Genomic DNA, 20,979 nt, shown 5'->3' on the forward strand with positions numbered 1-20,979 from the left:
GATCATTCTAATTGATTGTGCAAGTTATTGATCCAACATTAACTCAACTTGGACACAGATCAACAGAATTTTCTGGGTTTTTTGGACGGTGGAGGAAAAGAAAACCTTTTTTTTTTTCTTTTGCACTTTTAATGAAAACGAATGAAGAAAACTTGGCATCTTTAACATTCCATTGCATTTATTCAAAATGTTGGTATAACTGATAATGATGTAGTGTTTATAATATTGTGAGCAGCCCTAACCCATAATGTGTGTTTGAAATAAATGCCAGCTTATTGTTACTAAACTGTGGGTAAAGTTCCTTCATGTGGTGCATTTACTATAACTACATTACCAGTTCTTAATGTTTGTTTGGGATTGTTCTATAAACTGAATGATAGATTCAGGGTCTGTCCTCTTGAATCCATGTACTGTTCGTTCTTTGGTTTTTCCATTTTAAAACCAAATCCAAATAACAAATAAACTGTGGTTATTTTGTTTTACTGACTTTAAACCTGGTTTTTGACCACACCATTTGTTATTTTGATTTGGTTTTAAAACAGAATAACCAAAGAACGAACAGTACACAGATTATCTTGGATCAATCCCGGCTCTGTTTCCGTTGCACCAGTCATATTCATATTCAAATTCAGTTATTTTGGTTTAATGTCTTCAGACAAACTGTCCCATAGTAAGCGTTTACCAACCCTTTCCCTCGACACCGTGCTGCAGTAGCAGAGTCAGGATAAAGTGAGTTGCAGGGTTGGAGTAAAGGAGCCAGAAGACTTGGTCCAATTAGCCAAAAGAGAGATTGTCACTACAAAAGTCTGGAATGCTTTCTGCGTGATAATGAATCTTCCACCAAAGAAAGCATCAAAATAAGATTCAAAAAGCTCATTTGGTTTGTGAGAACATTAAAAGTTGGTGCGTTCCTGTTCCATCAGCAGCTTTGTGGTCCCTCAGCTGTCCTGGGCCATCCCTGTGGTGTACAGGTAGGACACAGTTCCTGCCTGGATCTGAAACGTGGGCCCCTGGATGTGATGGTTGGAGATCTGCTTGTTGGTCTGGCTGATGTTGATTGGCTGGCTGCTCTGGCTGCTGATGCGTATGGCCTGCAGGGCCTGGTTCTGTGGGTCCTGCGGGTCGGGCTGGTTCATCATCTGGAGCTGCTGAACAGGATGCTGAGTCATGTGCAGCGGTTGCAGCTGCTCCATGGCCTCTTTGCTCAGGGTGATGACATGCATCTGCTCGTAGTGTGGGTTCATCTGGCCCTCCAGCATGCTGATGGTGTGGATCTGAGGGGATGGGTCCACCATGTTAGTGTGGGTGAGCAGAGCCACGTTCTGCACTGAGGACTGGGGGAGGAGGGTGAGCCTGGGGTGCGGGGACTGGGTGGCCCCTCCCTCTGTGCTGATCACACTCAATTCCTGCTCAGGCACAAAGTTCATGTTCCCGACATCCTCCGACACCACCAGCTGGATGTCCTGGTCTGAGGCCGAGGGCAACTGGTACGGCTGGAGCTGGAGAAGGTTCTGGACCTCCTCCTGTGGCCCTGCAGATGCTGAGTCAGCATCTATTGCCACTGCTTCAGACGAATCATCAGAGGACTTGGTCAGGGCTGCCGTTTCCTTATTGTGGGACTTAGTGTGTGTTTTCAGGTTGTCCAGGCGTGTGAAGGAAAGGCTGCAGAGGGAGCAGGTGAAGGGTTTCTTCCCTGAGTGTGAGGCCACATGTCGCCGTCGCGCACTTGAATCTGAGAAGGTCTTGTTACAGATGTTGCAGTCATACGGTTTCTCACCTCTGGAACACACAGTGTCGTATATGAATTTAAGTATATTATTGTATGTGTAATTCAGGCTTGGTTCTTTGTGTATTAACAGTTATAATGTTTACGTTAATAGTGATAGTATTTATAATTGTGACAATGATGAGTATATGATGCTGGGGAAAATGATGACAATGATATAATACGACAACTAGTTATTTATAATATTAAAAACAATCATGACGGTATAGACAACCATGATGGTGGCAACAGGTACAGATGTATAAGTTTATTTTGAATTAAATATTAACAATTTTTTTTTTGCTGTTGCTTTTTTACAGTAATTGTGTCATTTTTCGTTTATTGTCTTTTTTCCTTTTGGAATTAAAATTGTTTGAATGTCTGAAATAAACATTACGTTACACAAACCTAACCGTCCATTTTCTGACCCACTTTGTCCTATTTCAGGGTCGCGGGCACATTACAAAAACCAATATTAAGCACAAATGTAAGTATAGCTTGAACAGAAGATGTTTGCTGATGTTGTGATGTTGACTGTGTTTGAAATCGCATAGTAACGTACTACAAACTAAACACTCAATTAGTATACCTGTATAATGTCTACAATATTCTATTAGTATGAATAGGATGACCATTCCCACTAAAGTATACTTCCAAAATGCATTTCAAACCTACAACGACAAAAACCTGAATCACACTGAGGCTAAATATCTCCGCTGATTCTCCACCTTTGAAAGTTCTGAAAACATTTTAAGTGAGAAAGTGACCAAGTAGAATATCAACATGTGCTCATTTGATCCATAAAACTCACAAAAACACATTTCATGCCAACAATTTGGAGACCCTCCATTGTGCTACTGACAAAACTTCCAGTTAACTTCAAAACAAGAGCCCTATTTACATAAGCGTTAAAAAAAAATTAATGTAAGACAAGAAGAGAGGCTTTTATTTTGAAAAGGGGGTGATTTTTAGCTTGAAGTCGGTCCCAGGAACATTTAACGTCCCGCTCGCAATGCATTGTGGGGCGGTAGAGTATGACTTGTGTGTGCACCATCCATACATCAAATATGTCTCCATTTAGTATACATCCGGGTATTTCTTGTGTACTCAATCTTTCCATACAATCTAATGTGAACGCACTACATACTCATGTTGACGTCAGACATAGTATGAGTAGTATGACATTAACACAGCCAACGTCCCACCTGTGGATCCTGATGTGAGTCTGCAGTGTGCTCTTAGCTGTAAAACACTTCCCACAGACATCACAGGTGAACGGCTTCTCACCTGTAAAAACCCAGTGATGTCATCACCTGAGGCATGTTTTCAATAGTTTATAGTTTATAGTGTGTGGATTCACCTGTGTGTGTCCTCAGGTGCTTTTTTAGTTGAGCTGTGTCCATGAATCTGTGATGACACTGAGCACATTCAGGCAACGATTTACCTTTAAAGTAAGAAAATAAAATAAAACATTAAACTTGTTACATAAAACTTAAAGCAGCTGCTTTGGACGTCACTGGTTACTTACCAGTATGAACTCTGTAGTGGCTTTTGAGCTGCCGGCTCTGAGTGAAGCTTTTTCCACATTTATCGCAGTCAAAAGACTTCTCCTCTGAGGAAACAAGCAAAATCATTTACTGTTTGGACAGAAAACCAAAAGAAATCTTGAATTTTGAGTGTCCTGCAGATTAAATAATTTAAAAAAAATCCTCTTTAAGGTCTTTTTTTGTTATTTACATAATTTGCTATTTCTTAAAAAAAAAATTAAAAAGGAAAGTAAATATAAAAGCACATTTTGCATAACTTTGGTTTTCAACTAATGATTTTTGTGACATTTGCAGATGGATAAAGGCCTGACTCATTTTATTTATCCATTCAATTTGATTAAAACGGTTTTTCCTCATCAGTCCAGTTGATTGAACAAGTTATCGATCCAACACTAACTCAACTTGGACACAGATCAACAGAACTATCAGGGTTTTTTTGCACAGCGGAGGAAACCTTTTCTCTTTTAACCAAAACTACGAACATCAAAGTGAAAACATTTGATGTGCATTGATCAGCATGACAGCGACAATCACTAGCACCAAAAATGGCCCCAGCTGCAAATTCTTTAAATATGTGATTTGACGTGAAGTCATAATTGTCTGACTTTAATAGATTAAAACAAATTTCCAGCAGCACACTGCACCTTTAACGCAATCAAGTAAATGAAGGTCAAGTTACATTTCAGCTAAACAAAGATAAATGATTTCATATCATTTGAAGAACATCTAATGTTGCACTTTTGTTTATTCTTGAATCTCTTCCTAAACTTCTTCACACAAAGTGACAGAAAACCTGTTTGAGATAAACACACAAATAGACGTTGGCTGTGTTGTAAATGTTACACTACTATACTTCTACTCATACTAAGTGTGACGTCAACATGAGTATGTAGTGCTTTCACTTTAAATAGTATGAAAATATTGAGTATGCGAGAAATACCCGGATGTATACTATATCAGGAAAAGTGTGCACAGTGTGAACACTTGTCATACTTAACCACCCCATGATGCATTGCGAGAGTAGTGTAAATTAGTCCTCTGATTGGCTTCAAGCTAAAAGTCAAACATCCCGTTTTCAAAACAAAAGCATCTTTTCTTGCCTTCCATTGGGTTTTCGAATTTTTCTGTAAATAGGGCTCTTACTTTGAAGTTAACGGGAAGTTTAGTCAGTAGCACAATGGAGGGTCTTTGAAAATCTCAGAAATGTTGGCATGAAATGTGTTTCTTTAAGTTTTATGGATCAAATGACCAAATGTTGATATTCTACTTGGTCATTTGATTACACAACTTTCAGAACGATCCTTTTCAATGTAGCACTTCTAAATAGGAAGGTAAACAGTAGCTCTGGTGTTAGTTACGGTGTAAATCATATGTGTAAATGGATAAGAAAGACACAATTAAAAGCTCTGAAGCTGCATGTGAGCATGTGCCTGCGTGCGTATGCCTCTGCTACAGGAGAACAACACTCACGGACACAAAGGCACAGTTAGCTTAGCATGTCGGCAGTAATACACAAAAATAGAGAGCAAAGGATCGCAATTTGTAATTCCTATAATGCGGAAATAAGTCCTGGTGTAGCTGCAAATAAAACCCTACCTTATTCACCATAAGAATCCACCACACCACAGAGTATGCAGCATTTAAAGCTAGAAATCAAGCTAATGCTAAAGCTAAGCTAGTGCGGCAAAGAGCCATTGGGCTGCGGTTGCAAACTTGTATTACTACTAGTGTGGAATTATTCTACAATATTCACTCATCATGACAGTAAAATAGACCATCCTAAGTCAATCTACTGCAGTAATTCCTCTCCCAACCAGTAGAAAATGTTGTGAACAACTGATTATGCATGATAAAAAAAAAACAGTCATATACCGTGAAACCGTTACAATTTCTTGTGTGTTTTAATATTTTAACAGGTTTTTTGTGTTTTAATATTGTAATAGGTACTGTTATTGTTGTTATTGACTTGTACATGTATTGTCATGCTTGTATTTTAATGCCTTTTTACAGATGACTACAGGGGACTACAGATGAAAAATAGCCTTCTGGCTAACTCTGGCTTTTTTTAACCATGTTTGTTCTTGGGTTCTATGAAATTGCACTGTCCCCTTTCAAATAAACCAATACAATACAATTTAGAAAAATACCGGAATATACATTTTTGGTCATACCGCCCAGCCCTAGTATATAGTGGACAGTATATACAGTACTAACTGAGTTTGTAGTGTATAGTACAAAGTGTGACATTTCAAACACAGCCCTAGTGTCTCTGACCTTTGTGTAGGTTCATGTGCTCCTGCAGGGAGTGCTTAGTGGAGAGCGCCTTAGAGCAGATGCTGCAGATGAAAGGCTTTTCTCCAGTGTGTATGCGCTGGTGATCCAGTAGAGTGTGTTTTTGAGTGAAACGCTTCATGCAAACTTTACACTGGAAAGGCTTCTCACCTGAAACCCAGACAAATCATTTTTCATCATTATAGCAGAGGTGACAGTAACAGATTGCAAGTACTCACATTATTGTAGTTGAGTTGCTTTTATGATTACTTGTACTTTTTTGAGTATATTTCAAATTCAGTCATTTTACTTGTACTTAAGTACATTTTAAAAGAAGTAATTTGTTACATTTCAACACCCATCCGTTACTGAGTAAATTATTATTTTTTGATATTTCCGTTTCATGGCCTCTTCATAAACTGCTGACCTCATCAGGAACATTGAACATATGTTCTATATCCATATGTTCTTAGTCGGGCCATTTCTGAACAAAGCCCAGCCACTTTCTTTGATTCAGGTTGTGCTTTCTACCTATTATGTGGTTGCCCACATGGTACGTTTGGCATGGCACTGTTTCAGAGTTCATAAATGTTGCTATACTTAGAGCCTGATCATTTATTTTATTTTGAATTTAATTCATTAGTACAGTGCCTGTCAGAAGTATGCATTCATGTGGGAGCATAAGTAGAGATGTCAATTATGGCCAAATGAGTATGTGTTTGAAGGTTGGATGTACAAAGAGGTGTTATAAAAGGGTTTATTTGCAGGTGCAAAGTAAAAAAAGCATGTGCGATTTCCCTGCTTTAATTTTATGGGACATGCAGATGATAATGTGTTTGTTGTTTATTTTATACTATTTTTTATATTTTTGTTTGGTGTATTTTTCTGTAATGTATGTTTTTTGGAGTCATTATGTGTATTTTTGTGTCTTTCTGTTGTCTTTTTGTGCTTTTTTTGAATAATTATTGTTTTTGTTGCCATTGTAGTGTGATTCTGGAGTTATTTTGTGTATATTTGTATCTTTTTTGCTGTAGTTTTGTGCATTTCTGTTGTCATTTTGTTTATTTTTTGTATAAATATTTAGTTTTGTGTAATTTGAGTCATTTTCATATTTTTGTTGTCTGGTGTATTTTTCTGCAATATATGTTTTTTGGAGTCGTTTTGTGTGTTTTTGGAGCCTTTTTGTACATTTTTGTGCATTTCTGTTGTCGTTTTGTGTATTTCCTGTATAAATATTGTTTAGTTTTTTGTTTTATGTCATTTGTGCATTTTTTTGTATAATTATTGTTTTTTGTTGCCTTTGAAGTGTGATTCTGGAGTCATTTTGTATCTTTTTTAGTGTAGTTTTTTTGCATTTCTGTTGTCTTTTGTGTATTTTTTGTATAAATATTTGGTTTTGTGTATTTTGTGTCATTTTCATATTTTTGTTGTCGTTTGGTGTGTGTGTGTGTTGGGGGGGGGGGTGAATCCACTCTAAACTTTCACTAAACGTTATCTATTTTCAGTAGTTAGGTGTAGTGGCAGGTGTGTCGTTGCCTTCAGTATGTAGCACCGTCTACGTAACATGTAAACACTTAGATCTGACTCAGAGCGTAACACTACAGTCACTACCACCCTATGGACAGGTGTCTTGACACAGCAGCAGCCATTGCTGTCAATAACTTCCGGGTGAGATCTGTCCGGTCTCAATAGCGAACGGTCAAACTAACATGAAAATAAACCATTGGAAACGTCATCACCAAATAAGGAACAGTAAAAAAAAAAAAAGTCCACAGGAGCTCTGGCACGCATCGGAAGTGATTGAGCTGTGGAGTGAAATACGTACATATAGATGGTGTGCTAGCACCCCCTCACACTCATCCAGAAGTGAAATAAAATTAAAATAAACATTTGGAAATGACCAAATTACTCCAAAATAACAGATAGGTAGAGTGAGATGTCTAACAACCGAAGGGTTGGGTGTTTGAATCCCGCTCTTGCCAAGTCATTGTTGTTGTGTCCTTGGGCAATGCATTTTGTCCACATTTCCTAGTATGAATGTGGTGAGTGAGTGTTGGTGGCGGTTGAGGGACCGATGGCACACTATGGCAGCTTCGCCTCTGTGAGTCTACCCCAGGACAGCTGTGGCTACAATAGTAGCTTACCACCACTGGGTGTGGAGTGAAAGAATAATGCACAACAATGTAAAAGGCTTTGAGTGTCTATGATAAAGTGCTATATAAAATATGATTTATTGTTATTATTATATCAGTTCTCTTTACAGTAGCAGAAGCCATGATGCTCTAGTTTGTGAGGTGAATAAATAATGGATGGATTACCTGTGTGAGTCCTTTGGTGGATCTTTAGAAACGGCTGGTTTTTGAACACTTTTCCACAGTCTTCACACCGTGCCTCAGTGCGGGGGTATTTCCTCTTCCTGCCTCTCTTCCTCAGCTGTTTGCCTTCATCTTCATCATTGCCCACTTTGTATCCTTTATATTTTACAGGTGATCTTATTCTGCGTTTGCTCTGGTGCTCTCTCGGGTTATTATAACCCGGGTCTTCTGTGAGCTGTGACCCAGCCTGGATACCCTCTGGTGTCCCCCCAGGCTCTGTCCGCAGCACACCTGTGCTTTTCTTTGGTCGTCCTCGTTTGTGTTTCTGCACATCTGCCACCACAGATTTCAGAGACTTAACCTCATGACCTGGAGCCTGTTGAAGATCAGCGAGCACGTTGACAAGGTCGCTGACCTTCAGCAGACGAGCCGTGGCTAATAGCTGCTTTGCTACACTCTCCTCCACACACACCTGGGCGCTGTAGATGAACTCCAGCACCAAGGAAAACGTCCTGGCAGTCACACCGTCCAGCTGATGCACGGACTGATGGTTCTGAGGTTCTGCTGTGAACATGAGGGAGAAGAACTCACTGCTGGCTGCCAGCAGTGCTCTGTGGGCTTTAAACAGAACGTCCTCTACAACCAGAGTAACGTCACACAGCACATCTCTCCTCCTCAGACCGTCCAACTTTAATAAGATGCTCTGTTGGTGTGTTTCTGAGTGAAGAGACGAGAATGATGAAGAGGATGATGTGACTTCCTGGAACATTTCTCCTGAGATACAACCACAATGTTTCTGAAACTAATAACACAAATGTGTCAACACACAACATTACCGCAAAAAATGAGAAAAAACAGTGACAGTGGGCTTTTTAGATCACTCATGTACAATAGTTACATGTACTGTTAAACCCGAATACATATTAATTACAACAAGTTTATTTTGTCCTCTTTTTTGAAATAATATGTTAATGCTTCAATTATTCAGACAACCTTTTTCAGGAAATGTACTTTGATCTACTGACATGTTTCGACATGTTGATCTCCTGACAGTCGAAACAGGTCAGATCAAAGTTCATTTCCTGAAAAAAGTTGTCTCAATAAATGAAACCTTACATATTATAACATAAAAAATATCACAGCAATGTGAAGGCTGGAACTGTTTAATATGCGTCACATTAACGTTCACTGGACTTTAATTTTTTTTTCTTTTATGCTCTCTGTACATTTTGTGTTTAAATTCTACTATGTATATTGGTATTTGCTTCTCATATTTTATTTTATTTAAGTACTTGTTATTTAGCCTTGTTTTTTCTTTCGCACCAATACACCAAGACAAATTCCTCGTATATGTAAATGTACTTGGCAATAAAAACCGATTCTGATTTTGATAAATATTCACATTTACTAATAATCTTAATATTTTTCTCAAGTTTGGGTAACAGACTATTCTTATTGTTGATATTTGTCATTTTTAGGCGATACAACAATTACTACACTGACTTATTTAGAAACACCAATTAGTCAACTTTACTGATCATTTAAACATTGTTAAAAGACCATTTTTGCTTTGACTGTGATGCTTTTTATGTTGCCCTACAAGAACAATTTTGTAATCCCAAAATAAAGATGAACTCATCAAATTATTGTGAAAGTTGGAAAATCCTCTTAATTTGGATCAATACAAGAGCTGATGTGGGTCCCTGAGCTAAACTGGTTGAAAACCTCTGTTCTAAAAAAGCCTCTTCGGTGTTTATTATATTGGAGTAAATATGAATTATAATAAGGATCATTTTTACACATGTGGCTCATCCTGCTGCAGTCAAACCCAGTTGTTCCAGAGCTCCTTGAAGATGTAAGGCTTGATTTAGTGTCATGTAGGGGTGTGTATTAGAGGTGGGAACCTCTGGGCACCTCACCATATGATACGATACGCGATACAAAGCTCGCGATAACAATTATCTCGACGATACTGCGATATATTGGTCAGAAATCAATCTACGATTATCTATGACATAACAAGAAAAAAAAAGTTTAAATGAAAAATACAATAAATATTTTATATCTCTGAAAGACAATAAATTGAAAAAGTGTCCTATGAACAGTGACACTATTTTAGTGCAACATTTTTGTCAATAAATGTCAACATACCAATGTAAACAAATAAGTATCTGCAATAGTGATTTCTGGAAACAAAACATAGGGTCTTTCTTACCAATGAAACCATTACAGTGCAATATTCCAGTAAACAATATATTGGTTCCTTCAACAAACAGTGACAACATTTCTGTGAAGACCTACCTGCACATTTTAGTGAAAAAGCAGAAAAGGTTTTGAATTTTTTTTTAAAAATCGATACTTAGCGGAAGCATATCAATAATCGATCGTGCGGAAAATGTTGCGATATATCGCCGTATCGAGATATCGTCACACTCCTAGTGTGTATTGCCTGGCATTTGGCGATACGATTCGTATCCTGATACATGGGTCACAATACGATACGATATATCCCGATATTAAAGTAAAAGGCAATTATTGTGATTTTTTTTTTTTAATTTTAAATACATGACTTAAGAAACAACTAATATGTAAATGTCTACACCTTCATGAGAACATTATATATTAAATATATGTTATTGGCATATTTTACACTCAAAACATTGGCTTTAACATGCCATGTGCCAACAACTTAAAATAAAAAATAACATACAATCTGCCTGTGGTTTTTAAACCAACTTTGACCTTAGTGCAACTTAACTGAGGTATATGTCTAGAACAACAGATAGAAAGTTAGTACTTTCTTTTAGATTTTATTGAAAAAGCACAAGCTGTGATATTGACGCCTTTTTGAATCGATCCGAGAATCGCGCAACGTAATATCGCGATATATCGCTGTATTGATTTTTTTCAACACCCCTAGTGTCATGTTTACTTTAGACTTACTACAGTAATGTAAAGTAATGATTTTTTTTCTTAATTTGTTCATCAGAATTTTATTTATTTATTTTTACTGTAATTTTAGTTTCAATTGACTTGATTCTCAGATATTTTAAAGCAATAAACATATAATCTATTCATATTTAATAACATCTCTAACATCATCTGCCATCAGGATACATCAAGCAAACAGCAAGTTTAAGGCAAAACAAACGTATCTGTAATGCTCATTTTATACACAATGTATAATTCAGTGCACTTTACATGATTAAAAATGAAAGAGTCGGAGAGAGATTATAAATAATAAACTCACAGTGCAAAGCTTAAAACATCAAAAACATTTGTAAAAATAAATAAATAAAAATCAGTTAAGACGCCTCACAGAGATCATTTCTGATTGGCTCGTTTACCATCATGTCCCACCTTTTTACACTGATGTTCTTGCTAATTTGCTAGTAATTGGATGGAATTAGTCCTAAAGGTTTAAAGGTTACTTCTTCTAGTTTTTATGTGAATTAAAAAAATCTGAATACATTTCGTCATTGTTTTGCATCGATAACTATGACGATATTCAAAAGTAAAAGTGAAAATAAAAAGCAGTGTATCAGGGAATACAGGAAACTTCTATTTATTATTACTTGCTATTGGAGAAAAACAAAAACTATAAAGTCTTATTCGTAAATTATGTACAGAAAGTGCATATGCTGTGTGCATATTTAAGACACGTCAAATTGTATTCTTTAGAAAGGCTATTTATCTAACCAGTCTGGTATTATTGATTAATTTATTAGTTTGTATTGCTCATACCATTCATAGCGGTCTGTCCTCACAGGTCTTTCACTGACATTTCTGTCCATGTTAGCTTACAAGCTAATCGCCTCAAGTCAAACAAAACATCAACTGCTCGGCAAAAAACGGCCTTTGAGTGTGTGCACGGATAGATTTGTTTTTTTTATTTTGTTTAAAGCCACAACGTTTAGGTTAACCGGTTATAATGGTGCTGCATCGGCTGAGCAAAGAGAAATAGTGAGCTTTAAGGACCTTACCTTCGTTTTCAAACAGGAAACAGGAGCGAAATGAAGCGTCTTCTCGCGAGATGTCAAGTAAGAGCGAGATTTACGTTCAACTGATCTACATATATTGTGGATGGGCTTGTTCTCGTTTGAAGCAGCAATCTTTTGGTTTAAGGGTCAGATGTTACAGAATAAAAGTATAAATTGGTCATTTTACGGCATGTAACACCTGTTTTAAAATGTATTTGGTTACATTGTAAATGTGTTTGGTTAAATATTATATAGAGCAACGTTTATGTTGTGTCATGCTGAGTTATTCTTCCAGTAGTACATAGCCTTCTGTTTGTGCTTGTGGAGATAAATTCCAGAAGATGGCGCTAGTGCAACAATAAGGGCACAAGTTACTAAAAAACCTCATATTGAGTGAAATCGACTTAACACAGATTGTGATAGTTTCAATAATGATTGGGAATGATCTATGTCTACTGTACACAATTGGCTATTTTTCTGCACAGCAGTGCCCCATGACATGAATGATTCATTCCTGTGCTGAAATTCACTTGTAAATGACAATGTCAGTAAGTGGAAATTGTAGTTTATATAATTAATATTGTATGTAGGCAAACACATAGTGTGGAAAACTGACATTTATAACTGAATTTGTAAAAAAAAAATTAAAATAAAAAAAAAAGACAAAGATTTGTAATCTCAGACATAAAGCAACAGGGAGTTGAGATCTGGTTACAAAATAAAAGCACAAAGAGGAAAAGATTTAAATGCGACCCTAATCCTGGCTTAGTAAGCATCATCTCATGGTAACAAGATTTCATTTGTTTATGTGTGTGTGTGTGTGTGTGTGTGTGTGTGTGTGTCATGTAAATATGTTTAATTTCCAAACTCAACAGTTGGAAGGGATTTTTTTTGCTGATTTTGTTTTTCTACATTAAACATGATCCTTTCTCAGCCATGTTTTCAAATAACTGAAAATCTTTTACTTTAATGTTCTTTTTAAAAAAACTAGAGTTGGAACTTCCAGAATATTTAGTACTTGTTAAATTATGGTCCCAATAAAGTCTCGACTGAAACATGTCCATGACCACAAATGGGAATATTATTAAAACAGCCACACTGCCTGATGACAAATAGGAACGAGTAATGTACGTACAGTCAGAATTCCAGTGAAATGTCTTTATTGTATACATATTTTCTCTATTTACAAACCTTTGTCACATATAAAAAAAAAAATATATTGTACAATGTTATAAAACCAGTATTAAACACAGCAGGTTACACACAAGTGTAGATAAACTACGTAAACTAATAAAGAATGACTTGCTCCAGAGCGTAGGCATTAGATGTCAAATACATTTTATTTCTTTTATTTTGCTACATTCCTTGACATTTTTTAAATCTCATGTTTTATACTTTTAAATTTTTTGTAATTCAAATGTAGTTTTTTTTGCTACGTATTTTTATTTTCGTCTTAACAAATAAAGTCGTATTGGACTGGATTGGAAAGTGTCACGGCAAATTTGCGGTTGACCTCATTTGGAGACATGATTTATTGCTCTGGTTGAATGATGGAGTCCAGGAGAGGCATTGATGATTTTATAAAAAAGATTTATTATAAAATAAAATAAAATAAAAAGGAGTAAAAAAGAAGCTTCCATCCTGAAAGAATGAAAGGCAAAGGCTCGTGGCAGAGCAAAAAGGCAAGACCCACTCTAACTAACAGTTTCACAGCTTAAGCTTTTATACAGATAACAGAAAAGTTCCACCCTGAGGTGAGGAGAAGGGGGGAGTCAGATGCCCAACAGTGGAAACATTTGAGGATGATGAAGACGTGTATATTATGAGGAAGATTGGGCGCCACTCTTATCTATCCTTGATAGTGTGTGTGTTCGTGTATATCTGCATGTCAGTTTGAGTTTTGGCCTTCAGCAGAGACTCTGTGTTGCACTGAGTACAATACGATCTGTACTGTTTAATCTAACATGATTCAGCTGTTCAAAAGTGCAAAGAGTAATGGAGTCATCATGTATTAAAACATGACAAATGAACATACATTTGACGATATGATGATGAATATAAAAATTGCCATAACAAAAGACATTGCAGGAAGTAGTTTGAGGGAGTTTGTTGTGTCTCTGCAACATCTCCTGATTGGCTGCAGGGTTTCTTGTGTTTCTAATGGCCTTTATGTTTCACTGACGTCGTTGAGGGAAGTCAGGCTGGCGTTCATGGTGTCGTCTGTCTTTACGTCAGATGTGACCTGGAACATCAGAACAAGAACATGACACACATATAAAGGAATCCTCAACCCAAATGACAAAGACAACTCAACTGGAAGACTATGATATATAATCTTTACTGCTGCATGGAAAGTTTGGCCTATGGATTGGACCAGTAGTTCCCAAACTTTTCCCAGTCCCGTACCCCATCAGATATTTAACCTGAAGCCCTGTGCCCCCTACTCCTGCACACTTAAACATAATAATGTAATCTCAGATAAAATGTGTAATTTGCTCCATTTATATTCGTTTCAAATTCTTGATTTTAATTCACATACCCCCTATGACACTTGTGTCAAACTCAAAGACCAAGGACCAAATCTGGTCTAGTTCAGCCCGCAGGAGAAAGTAAAAATGACAGAGGAATCATGAATCATTGTGAAAATGAAACTCAACAATATTTGCAGGGCTCACAGTTTTCTCGCTGCCTATATCACATGATTGCAGTCATCTTTAAAGTGAAACTCAAAATTCGTACAAAATCCATACATTTTCCTCAAATTATGACATAATTTCTCTAAATTAATTAGAAATTGGTCACAAAATCAAGCAAAATTAAAGTGAAGATCCTGTTGGGACTGATATCACATCACTTATTGCTTGGATAATATCATTTTTTTAAAAACATATTTTGTATTTAATGTATACGTAGAGGAGGAAACTAGGGCACAATAATGTTGAAGTTAACGTTTGCAGTCTTACATTTATATTTATTATGTAGCCTAAAAACTAAATGTACTGTAACAGAACACATGTCCAGGTTTAAAATCTCAGAGAAAAGAATCATAAAGGCATAAAGCTCTGTGAGTTACTTCACTGCTTTATGTCCACTTACAGGACTGTTAAAAAACATAATCCAATAAAAAATAAAACGGTCATTTTTATGCTTTTTTTTCAAAAGTTCTGGGACACTTTGAGCCAATTTGATTCAGCTGTGGAATTAAGCGACAAAATGCACTCCACTTTGTAAGGCCCAGCATGTTTTTAAGAAAATATTTGTTCAGAATTAAAAGGAAAAACTGAAGGATGTGACTGCTGACCTGACTGGAGGACATTTCTGTAGAACTTTCCTCACTCTCTTCTTCTACAGTGCTCCTCTTCCGACGACGAAAAACACTCAATACTTTCCTGCAACTCTGTGAACTGAACCCACACAACAAACAGGCTTTCACTCGTCTACCATCTACACCAGGGCTGTCAGACTCATTTCAGTTCAAAGGCCACATTTGGACCAGTTTGATCTGAAGTGGGCCCAACCACACAACTCCAAGCATTTGTTTAGAAATATTTTTGGAATTTTTCTTACATCTTTTGTCCCAAGATCTTCATCTTTCTCACCAATTTGTTCTTTTTCTTTACTGCAACCGAACAGAGGAGATTAATAATGTGATCAAAACAACAATAAGGATGAAAGAGGACTGTTTAGGTAAACAAGCGGCCAACCTTTTCCTTGCTCTTCTACCTCTTCCATCTCAGGATCCGATTCTTCAATGAAGCTCAACGGAGGTTTCCTGATCAGGAACAGAATTCAAAGAGATTTTTAGGAAGAATTAAATCTCAATCACCAAATATTCCATTTGATTTATTTGTGTAGATTATCGACTTTCAACCACAATTTTCTCAGGTGAACAACTAAATATAGAAATATTAAACACAGGCTGCTTTGTAAACAAAGGTAAACCTGAATCTGGAATTTTGTGTGTTGAAAGAATAAAAAGTGGTGATGTCATTTCCTTAAGTCGTAGGTTATTACTTGGCGCATTCACGATCGGGCATCCTGATAGCCTGAATATTTGTTCTAATTCCTTCATTCTTCATTCTAAAAGTAGCAACGTAGATTACAGAGTGTAGATTGTACTTAAGTGTGAGTAAAATTACACTTACACTTAGGAAAAAATACTCAATGTACAATTATCTAAAAAATCTAATTAAAACAGTGACTTTCAGTATTTGTATTTTATTTGATTATAATTAAAGTTATTATTTTCAAAATAATGAAACTGATAGATTATATTGCGCTCTAATAGCATTTTTTTTTTTTTTTTTTTTTTTTTGGTAAAATGATCAGATTTGGGTAAATTCTACTTTCTCCACACAATTATTTCAATTACACTGAGAAACATAGTGTTGACTAAAATTGTATAAATCTTAAAGAATCAACCACATCAGACTAACATCTAACCTGAAGTGTGTACATAACTTTACTAGGTTTCAATCAATAATTTATTTTAATGTGATATGTATTGCTTTAACTGAGGTAAAAAAAAAAAAAAAAAATCGTCATATCCATATGTGTCTCCAGGGTCTCTGTTGTGAAGTTGTTTTCAGCGCACACAGGGGGGCAGACGTCACCTGCTCAGTGGCTGATTCTCTTCCACAGAGACTTTAAATGCTTTCAGTCCAGTTTTCACACTGTCATAAAGCACATCTTTGTTTTGCTCCACCTCTGATGTGAGGATGCCGATTTTCACCTTGGAAATGCTTCTTTTCTTGCTTGACCTCAGTGGGCGGGGCCTCCGCTAATATTAAAATTTACCATTTAGATTTACCATTTAGCATCTGGATTTAATATTTAACATCTAGATTAAGATTTAACATTTAGATTTAGGTTTAACATTTAGATTTAGGTTTAGGTTTAACATTTAGATTTATAATTTTACAGGCGGAACAGGAGGGCATAACACGTAATATTGATCGAATTCAGCCGCCGCATTTATCAACACCCGATCATTTGTACGCTGGAATTGGTCAGATACGAATGTTTCATGAATCACACACTGGTCCTGTCGTACGACCACATTTGCACTCAGATTTGCACCATTTTTACGCAAGGTTGATAAATGAGGGCCATTGAGTGCAAATTTAATTCAGCTGAGCCAATTCTACACATGCCTTTCTTTTTTTAAACGGTGCAAGAACATTTTTGCACAGAACAAAATTGGCGATAAATAATCATATGTATTTTTAGTTGTAATAAATCATAATCCGAGTTTATGGTATCATGATCTGCTTGGAATTTACATTTGTGATTCACGTGTGTTTTCTGATGTGTATGTACAGCTTTCTTTTCTTCATTTTTTTCTGATCTTACTTTTCTGTAAGGCTCCCAGAAGTTTCCGTTCTCTGACTCTCCACCGACCTGACGAGCGTCAGTGTCACCTCCTTCCTGAGCTCAGGCTTGGGTTCTGTCTGCGCTGGACTCTTTTCAGATATGGTGTTTGAATCCTCTGACAGCTCCTGTATAGGATCCAAGATTGGAAAAGACACTGGCCTCATCGTGGAAACTCTCTTCGGTTGGGGCTCTGGTGCAGGTGAACTCTTGGTGACTGGTACTTCTTCTTCTTCTGCTTCTGCTTCTTCTTTGTGTTCTTCTTCTTCTTTGATGGGTGGGTTTAAATAAATGCTCTTTATCTGTTCCCTCTGAGCTTGGATGATGAGCTTCTTCTTCCGCAGAATCCGGGACATCTTGTGGTTCTCAGACTGGTACGTCTGCATTTTGCTCAGCTCATCCATCAGCCTGTCAGTCTCAGATTTGTGCTGAGCTTTGACTCCCTGCAACCTGGATTTCCATTTTTGACTATGTTTCTTTTTTTGCTGCTCCAACATCTGGATTGTCTGGCCCTGGATCTCCTTGTAGATGTCTCTCTGCTGCTGCGAGTCCACGGGGTTGACATGTATCTCCTGCCTGACAAGTTGATTCTGACTGATTTTGTCCAGAGCATGGAGGTTTTGGTTGTATTGGGACTCCATCTCCCTGAGCAAGCTATTTTTGGTGTCGTCAAGCTTGCGATCCAACTGGGCCATCGCCTCGTCGCTGACACGAGTCGCTCTCAGCAGGTCTTTCTGTGACTGCTGCTTCATTTTCAGAATTGTTTTGGCTTCAATGGTCTGCCGCTGCTCATTGATCTGCTCCTTTAGTCTATTGAGCTCTGATTTGAGGCCGATGTTCTCTGATTTGAGGCAGATGTTCTCTGATTTGAGGCTGATGTTCTCTGTTTTGAGGCTGTTGACCAGAGATGTATTGTTTGTGATGGGCTTCAGCGCGATGTCATCATCCTCCTGGTTTTTCAGGTGCCAGAGCAGCTGCTGGTGCTTCCTATCGGCCGCAGTCAGCCGCTCCTCGACCTCGACCAGGTTGTGGGTGAGGACCTCCTGGGAGTACAAGAGCCACTCCAGGGAGAGCTGAGCCAGCCTCAGCAGCTTCACTAAGGAGGGATCAATGGGGTTTCTGCAGCGGACGCAGCACTCGCCCTCCAGGTTGCAGAAGGTCACCATGTTGATGTGCTCCTGCAGCATGTCCACGTCCACCTGGCTCACCACCAGGTCCACGTCCACCGCGATGATCCGCCTCCAGTCCACGCTCTCCCGGGGCAGGTGGAATTTGAATGGAGTCATGACTGGTGCTGGTGCAGGGCTCCTACGGGTGTAACCACCATAGGGATATTGAACTCCTTCTAGGAAAAGCTGAAAGGGAAACAGCAGATATGAACCCCCATGTTATGGGACAGCGATTTTAAAGTTGTGCAAGTTAAGTTAAACAGCAACTTTTCGTAACACTGAGCAGCAAAACATTTTTTTTTTTTTGTTACTTTTGACCAGATTTACAGCAACATTTGGAAAATTTGTGATCATTTTCTTCTCGTAAAAATATAATGTCAATGGTAAATCAAAATCTAGATGCTAAATGTTAAATTTAAATCTAAATGTTAAATCTGAATGTAAAATTTAAATGTTATGGGTCAAACTCAATATTTAACTAATAAGTTTAAATTAAGCATTCAATATTTAACATTTAGAATTAACATTTAGATTCAACATTTAGATGTAAGATTTAGATGTAACATTTATATTTACCATTCAGCATCTCGATTTAACATTTAGCATCTGGATTAAAATGTAACCTTTAGATTTAAATGTAACATTTAGATTTAATATTTCACATGTAGTTTTAGATTTTTACAAGAAAAAATATCAAATTTCACAAGTATTGCTCTAAATCTGGTCAAATAAATACATTCACAAAAGTTTTTTTTAAATGTTGTTTGTTGCTAAATGTTGCCAAAAGCTGCTCTTTGCCATCAGCGCCCCATAACATGTGAGAACAAAAACAGACAAAGATCACATGGACACACTGCACTGCTCATCGCTTTATTTCATGTTTGAAAGGCTTAATTTTTTTCCTTGTGTAGATTTTAGATTTATATAATTATATTTTCATATTAAATAAATGTAGTTATTAAAAAACTTTGTCATTTAGTGTTTGAATAGTTTATCATTTTAACTTCCACTCTGATGTAACTTAAGAGTTTTGTTTTGGGTTTCCGTCTTATTTTGTACAATTTTAAAGACCTTTTTTATTTTTATTTTTTCATTGTTTGCCTAGTTTGTGGGTGTTTACTAAATTTGCACTTGTTTACCTGTAAATAAAACATGACAACCAATGAAAACTCAGGATTTTGTTCATATCCTGCATGTTAAAGTGCATCTTTGTGTGTAAACATTAACAAGTATCAAGAACAGTCCTTACTCGTTAGCTATTTTGGGTCTATTGTGAATTTACAAGTCAATTGGTGATGCTTTATAATTGTATCAGATGCTAAAGGGGCTAAAAAGGGCACACATTCATGTTTGGATCTATTTGTGACTGCAATTTATTTATATATTTGTTATTTTATAATACCAGTGCAGTGCCGTAGGAAGTATGTCTATAGAAAGGTGGGAGGTTAAGTAGCTTTTTCATGGATGGTTTAAAAGCTTTAATTTCTCTTTAATTTAGAATAAAAGTAAAATCCTCTTTCAACAGACCTTGTAAACACTCAATTCCTAATGCAAATTTAATTCTGAAACACACACGATTCATTATAACTTACCTTAGGTACAAACATTGTTCACTGAGGACTCCTGCTCAATTGTTAAGGTGTGTTAAAAATATAGACCTACTTCAGTCGTTTCTAAAAGCTCTTTGTGTTGTCTCTAGATTCTACATGGCTTTCAAATTCTGGAATCCATTACCTTAACGACCTGTCAACAATGAGCTGTTCTAACTTATCCTGAGTTACCATGACTACCTGTCAACAATGAGCTGTTCTAACTTTTCCTGAGTTACCATGACTACCTGTCAACAATGAGCTGTTCTAACTATAGTTGCAAGATACCCACAGTTCCCCGCGGTGCCAAATTGTAACAACCTACTACCTACAATACGAGAAATTCTACACAACGGTACTACCGTGGATTACGATACTACCGGTACCAGTTTACTACATAGCAGCTGCCTCTACTCTTTTCCGAGGTTCTCACCGTACAGTCTAAGCTCACTGCACACTATTTACTTGAAAACATACCAACATGGCAACCGGACTCCACAGCTGCTGAATGTTTGGCTGTTACTGGTGACGTCAGGAGATATGATTGGCAGTTTCCGCATTCTGGGTCCGCCCGTCTGTTAGCTGATTGGCTGTTCGTGTGTTTCTGCCGGCAAGAAGGAACTGAAGACAGCTCTGCTTCGACAGAAACTTGTTTGTATTTCATCCTCTATGGTTTATTATATTGGAGAAGTATTATTGTCAAATAGTAAAAAAAAAAAAAAAAAAAAAAACACGACAGTGAATTTGTTATCCTAAGTTGATTATTTATGTTAGTTAAACAAATTAACTTGCAAAGGAAACAATGATTATTTTTTTGAATTTCAACCTTATAAATTCTAACTTCATTTATTAGTTTTTTATTGCTTATATGCTTTTGTTCATGTACTCTTATCATGCACCAAACAACACTATACATAATTAATAAGTATTTCTAACTTGTACAAATACATTGCAGTTCATAAAAATAATACTA

At 36.9% G+C, this 20,979-nt stretch overlaps 2 protein-coding genes across 4 annotated transcripts; both read right to left on the minus strand.

Moving 5' to 3' along the window:
- Positions 1 to 11,920, minus strand: zbtb24 (zinc finger and BTB domain containing 24). Of its 3 annotated transcripts, none has more exons than XM_028437886.1 (7): positions 11,882 to 11,920; positions 7,902 to 8,700; positions 5,587 to 5,754; positions 3,294 to 3,377; positions 3,126 to 3,209; positions 2,971 to 3,052; positions 1 to 1,779 (listed from the first exon to the last, which is right to left on the minus strand). In XM_028437886.1, the coding sequence occupies exons 2-7, from the start codon at positions 8,665 to 8,667 to the stop codon at positions 939 to 941; spliced, it is 2,025 nt and encodes a 674-aa protein (XP_028293687.1). In that variant the 5' UTR covers positions 8,668 to 8,700; positions 11,882 to 11,920; the 3' UTR covers positions 1 to 938. The 3 variants fall into 3 exon arrangements, with proteins under 3 accessions (XP_028293687.1, XP_028293685.1, XP_028293686.1); XM_028437884.1 differs by lacking the exon at positions 11,882 to 11,920 and adding an exon at positions 11,681 to 11,858; XM_028437885.1 differs by lacking the exon at positions 11,882 to 11,920 and adding an exon at positions 11,643 to 11,858.
- A 1,957-nt stretch (positions 11,921 to 13,877) lies between these two features.
- On the minus strand, positions 13,878 to 20,090 carry LOC114456724 (zinc finger protein Dzip1-like). Its single transcript, XM_028438684.1, has 6 exons — positions 20,010 to 20,090; positions 17,231 to 18,603; positions 15,583 to 15,650; positions 15,446 to 15,497; positions 15,180 to 15,282; positions 13,878 to 14,120 (listed from the first exon to the last, which is right to left on the minus strand). Exons 1-6 carry the CDS (start codon positions 20,022 to 20,024, stop codon positions 14,046 to 14,048), a joined length of 1,686 nt encoding a protein of 561 aa, XP_028294485.1. The 5' UTR covers positions 20,025 to 20,090; the 3' UTR covers positions 13,878 to 14,045.
- Positions 20,091 to 20,979: the final 889 nt, after the last annotated feature.

The sequence above is a fragment of the Gouania willdenowi genome, chromosome 22 (assembly GCF_900634775.1).
Source record: "Gouania willdenowi chromosome 22, fGouWil2.1, whole genome shotgun sequence".
Lineage (NCBI taxonomy): Eukaryota > Metazoa > Chordata > Actinopteri > Blenniiformes > Gobiesocidae > Gouania > Gouania willdenowi.

Excerpts from the sequence above, each read along its gene's own strand:
- zbtb24 (XM_028437884.1), bottom strand. Across the intron at positions 5,755-7,901 it reads CCACCAAAGGACTCACACAG|GTGAGAAGCCTTTCCAGTGT; the intron begins GTAATCCATCCA and ends TCTGGGTTTCAG. Across the intron at positions 3,378-5,586 it reads GCACATGAACCTACACAAAG|AGGAGAAGTCTTTTGACTGC; the intron begins GTCAGAGACACT and ends TTGTTTCCTCAG.
- LOC114456724 (XM_028438684.1), bottom strand. Across the intron at positions 15,498-15,582 it reads GGTAGAAGAGCAAGGAAAAG|TAAAGAAAAAGAACAAATTG; the intron begins GTTGGCCGCTTG and ends GTTCGGTTGCAG. Across the intron at positions 15,283-15,445 it reads AAGATCTTGGGACAAAAGAT|TTCACAGAGTTGCAGGAAAG; the intron begins GTAAGAAAAATT and ends GTGTGGGTTCAG.